Source organism: Citrus sinensis, chromosome 6, assembly GCF_022201045.2.
Source record: "Citrus sinensis cultivar Valencia sweet orange chromosome 6, DVS_A1.0, whole genome shotgun sequence".
NCBI classification, from domain to species: Eukaryota; Viridiplantae; Streptophyta; class Magnoliopsida; order Sapindales; family Rutaceae; genus Citrus; species Citrus sinensis.
In genome coordinates this window covers 16660497-16665419 of record NC_068561.1, presented here as the reverse complement: position 1 = coordinate 16665419, position 4923 = coordinate 16660497, and the positions used below count along the sequence as shown (strand labels likewise).

At 32.1% G+C, this 4923-nt stretch overlaps 1 protein-coding gene across 1 annotated transcript; it reads right to left on the bottom strand.

The window, feature by feature from the left end:
* Positions 1-3426: 3426 nt before the first annotated feature.
* LOC127902937 (uncharacterized) lies at positions 3427-4662 on the bottom strand. Its single transcript, XM_052442944.1, has 2 exons — positions 4454-4662; positions 3427-4143 (listed from the first exon to the last, which is right to left on the bottom strand). The coding sequence occupies exons 1-2, from the start codon at positions 4521-4523 to the stop codon at positions 3563-3565; spliced, it is 651 nt and encodes a 216-aa protein (XP_052298904.1). The 5' UTR covers positions 4524-4662; the 3' UTR covers positions 3427-3562.
* Between the last annotated feature and the right edge of the window lie 261 nt (positions 4663-4923).

The window sequence follows — 4923 nt, the reverse complement described above, 5'->3', positions numbered from 1 at the left end:
CTCTTTTCTCTAACTCCGATGGAAAAATGACAGCATTAGCGGATTGGTTTTGGCTACCACTATCACATTTAGGGTCATTATTTGTGTAAAAGTCATACAAAGAAGACAATAAGTCCTTAACCACTTTTATGAGCTCACACACATGATTTTCATCATACAACTCTTCAAAACAAAAATTCACAACGACAATAATTAACAACTTATTTAGAGTGTTGAGGGAACCCTAATATTTGTCATACTTCTCTTTCATCTTCTTGGCCATTGCACTCAAATAAGAATCATCACTTAGCATCAATCCTTTTAAATTTGACTCAATAGAATGCATCTCATAAAAATACAAATGTGACGTAACAAACAAAAAAGCACTACTTGTTTTTGTAATTTCATAAAAATTCTCTAAAAAGCTGTTCAACACACTTGTATTCACCCAATTTAAAAGCTTAGATGGCCTAATCCTTTTTTTTTTCCACTCTCTTTCCCTTCAAAATAGGATCTATAAAATCCATCATCATCTTCCAATCATTCAAAAGCTTTTTGATATACAAGAGCACTCTCTAACATCAAATATGTGGAATTCCACTTAGTAGGAACATTCATCACAACAATAAGTTTATAATCAAGTTTTTTATGCTCAACACATTTTCTAAACCTTATTAATCTCGTCGGTGAAGATCTTACATATTTCATAGCATTGTGAATGATAGAAACATAATTATTCATCTCTTTCAACCCCTCGGTCACAATCAAATTTACAATATGTGTACAACATCTAACGTGAAGATAATCACCATTCAACACAAGCCCACCCTAGTTATTCAACTTCTGTTTTAAATAAGAAATGACCAAATCATTTGAATTTGCATTATCTACAGTAATTGTAAACATTTTATCAATACCCCATTCAAGCAAGCAAGACTCAATCAATTTTCCAATTGTATCCCTTTTATGATCACCAATCTGGTAAAAGTTTAATATCATTTTATGAAGTTGCCACTCATCATCAATAAAACGGGCTTCAATAACCATGTAATTCAAATTTTGTATTGAAGTCCAACAATCAATTGTTATACAAACCCTACACTTATTATTGGCAAACACTTTTTTTCAAATTATTCTTTTCATTTAAGTACAACTGATACACATCTCTAGCAATAGTTCTCCTAGAAAAACGATCCAGTTTTGGACAAGCTTTGCTCATAAATTTCTAAAACCCTTCTTTTTCAACAAAAATAAAGGGCTATTCATCAATAATTATCATCTAAATGCATGCTTTTCTAAAGCCCTTTTTGCTACAAGACATTGCCACAAGATTACTGCTACCACTAGTTGTCTCATCCTCAACCACCGAGGTTTTTTGTTTTAAATCAACTTTCCTATCATCATAGGCTATGCATGGTAACAAGTGATTCCATAAAGTACGGGTCCCAATAAATCTAGAATGATATATATATGCTTTAGAACAATAGTTACACTTACATTTTGTACCATTCTCAAATTTTGTGTAATGTTCCCATACTTTTGACACTTTTCCACCTTTTCCATTACCCTTATTTGTATTAATAGCACTATCAGTTGTACTTTGAGTTGTTGAAGTGTAGAGATATTAACTCCTCTGGGATTACTAGATGAATTTGCTTCCATCTATAAGGAAAAAATTTCAGGACATGAAAATCGTCATTATCCTATTAATAATTAACAAATAATTGGGAAAATAACAAACAGTGGTCACAGCAAGTTTAAAGCTCTCTTATTTAATACTTTTAGCCATGTTTGGATGCTACAACAAATAGATATGATTAGAATAATTTTATGAAAAAAAATCCATCTAAGATGGAATGCATATGTGAATTTGAGAGCACGACTTGTAAATACTGAAAATATTGCTGCAGAACAATGCTCGACAAATGTTTGTTGAAAACCCTTTTGCCAAAGATAGTAATAATAACTATTATTGTATTCATGTTAATCCGATTCAAATTGATGCCATCATAACAACCAAAAATTGACCAACTTTTATACTTACTTTGATCTCTTTGGGACGAAGAGGTTATTTGTTGTGTTGAGAGGATCTCAAGAAAAGCAGCCAACACAACTGAAGACGAGGGGTTCTCGCTAAGTAAGGTTGGCTAAATTAGATACAAGGAGGTGGCAGCAAGAGTGAGAGGGTGGTTGAAATTGTGTAAGAATAGTTGTAATCTTTTCAATACTTAGTGAATTGCTTATTGTCTGGATGTGACTGTGGATGTAGGATAATAATCTTAACAACGTAAAAAATCTCTATGTGCTTTACTTTCTACAATTTACTGTTTCTGGCATACTTATCCTGGATGAACAATAACATAAACAGTGTGGGCATACTTATGTTGGATGAATAGTAACATAAATAGTTTGGTAAATAGTAATGATGAAATAGTATTCGTAAATAGTAACTCCGACAAACAATATCGCATGAACAGTGATCAATAAACAGTAATTTCAGTATTAATTAATTAGGAAAATTAATTTATTCTTGGGATATTATCATTTTCTTATCAAAGGTATTCTGACATATCATGTCAGTACTACGGTTTGGTAAAACCATCAATTTACCACCAAACGTTTAAACTGTTAGCATTTTTCCACCATTCCGTTAAAACTCAGTTTATATGTAACGAAAAATTTATAAAAGGTCAATTTTACCCCTCGAGCATAAAATTATTTATTTAATTTTTTGTGTAAAATTATTATCATCATATCAAAGATTAAATTGCTTCTTTTGCACATTCTTTTTTTTCTCTTTCATAAATTGATTTTTAGTAGTAGAATAAATTGTCTTTAGCTCGTCAATTTAATAAATAAATTTGCCCTTTAAAAATTAAATAAATTAAATCAACTTATGAGGTACCTAGCACCACACGGTCAATTTTATAAAATTCATAAAGAGTAATTTTTGCCCTTTAAGAAGGAAGAACAACAAATGATGACTTAATTACAAAATTCATAAAAGGTTAATTACATGGTCTTTTACGCTCCAGGGGTAAAATTGACCTTTTATGAATTTTGTATTACATATTAACTGAGTTTTAACGGAATGGTGGGAAAATGCTAACAGTTTAAATGTTTGACGGTAAATTGATAATTTTACATTTAGTGGGAAAATGATGATATCTCTTTATTCTTTTATCTCTCATTGTCATATTCTTTTATGACTTAAGTAAAATATACCCTCCAAAAGAGCAATTATCAAATTATTTAAAAGCCGGGAACCAAAGTACATAGTTAAAAAATTGTAAAATTATAGGCCAACAGTAGTTCGAAAGCTCACTGAATTCTCAGAAGAACCTGTCCTAAATTGATTTATTCTGATGGGGAAAAGATCGATCGACCACAGAGCCAACGTAAAAGGTGAGAAAATTACATATCGGTTGAAACCTGGCTCTGGTATAATTAAAACTTTAAATTAAGCAAACTTCTTTATTTATATCCTTCATAAACAAGGCTTAAAGGGCACTGCCCGCCATTTTACAACCTTTTTATGTATTGACACATCACCTTATCTTAGGTAAGACCATACTCATATAATTCAACTCAAATACAAGTTCCAGGACACGTAACCATCAAAAGTATAATCAGTATCCGCACGAACTTCACCATCTTCGTTCATTGCTAAAAGAGCAATATTCACAAGGAGAGAACCTCCAGCCTTAAGACGACTATCATTCTTCACTTCGTCCAATGGAATCAAAGTTCTAATGCCATGAACAGCACGTTTATGAAAACCTTTGGCACTAACAGCAAATAGAAGTCCATTGGAAGAACCAGATCCAACAACATTAAGCAAATCTCCCGTGTCCATAAAATTTGATTTTGCAGGAAGTAGATAGTCTTTCCAATTATCCTCGTTGACGCCAGGAGCAAATACGAGGGACCAAGAAGCATTAGCAAGCCAACTCCGACCATATAAACCAAAATCCATCCTATCGTACCTCTTCAAATTTTCTGGACCAGAATAAAATATAAAAACGTAATCTGATTTAAAATTTGTTAATTTCTTATTACCAGACACCTTATCCACATCAGACGCCCTCAATGGAACAGAAGCAGACGCCTTCAACGGAAAAGACGCAGACGCCTTCAACGGAAAAGTCGCAGACGCCGTGTATCCTGCAATTGAATGAAAAATTAGCACTCAGCAGCCCTTCGTGTTCGCTTATATGTTTTGACTGTTTATGCAAAGAGAAAATCTTCGAATCTAGATTCTTGGGTTGTATTAAAATCAAGATGTATTTAGAAAGTCGTAAGCCGACTTTTATAATGTCGTAAACTCGTTATAATTGGAAGCTGACTCTTATGCAAAGAGAGATAAAGAAAGCTAAATTTTTTGAACATTTGGTTCTGACTGCCTTTTAACTGCACTTTATATATATATATATATATATATATATATATATCTAGAAGTAATCAAATTTAAAACCTGTCAATTTGCGACGACAAAACGCCTTCGCCGGAAGGGACGCAGACATATTCACCTGAACAGACGCCATTTAAAGTATATCGTCTGTGATTTTAATAAAAAATATATCTTTAAATTTTTTTTCTGCCTTATAATTAACTACACATTTTCACTTCCTTTTATACAAACGAGGAACTCGATTACAAACAAATTCTGAGCACATGTGTATGGCCAGCATAACTTTCGGAATGGCCAGCATAACTTTCGGATGATCCGAAATCATATCATCACTATTTATTAATTTTATTTGAATTATTGCAATCTTACATTTTAGAAAGGGAAATTATCATTGCATTACATTTCTTTTGTCTTATGTTCGTTCAACCACTACAAAATTCTAACATGTTCTCTACACTAGCTTTTTTTAAAATTTGTATCAATTAACCACTTTTACACTAACACTGTTAAATAACTTAAACAAAATGATAATT

Coding starts and splice junctions, on each gene's coding strand:
- LOC127902937 (XM_052442944.1), bottom strand. CDS start 4,523: ATGGCGTCTGTTCAGGTGAATATGTCTGCGTCCCTTCCGGCGAAGGCG. Junction 4,144..4,453: donor TTGTCGTCGCAAATTGACAG/GTTTTAAATTTG, acceptor ATTCAATTGCAG/GATACACGGCGTCTGCGACT.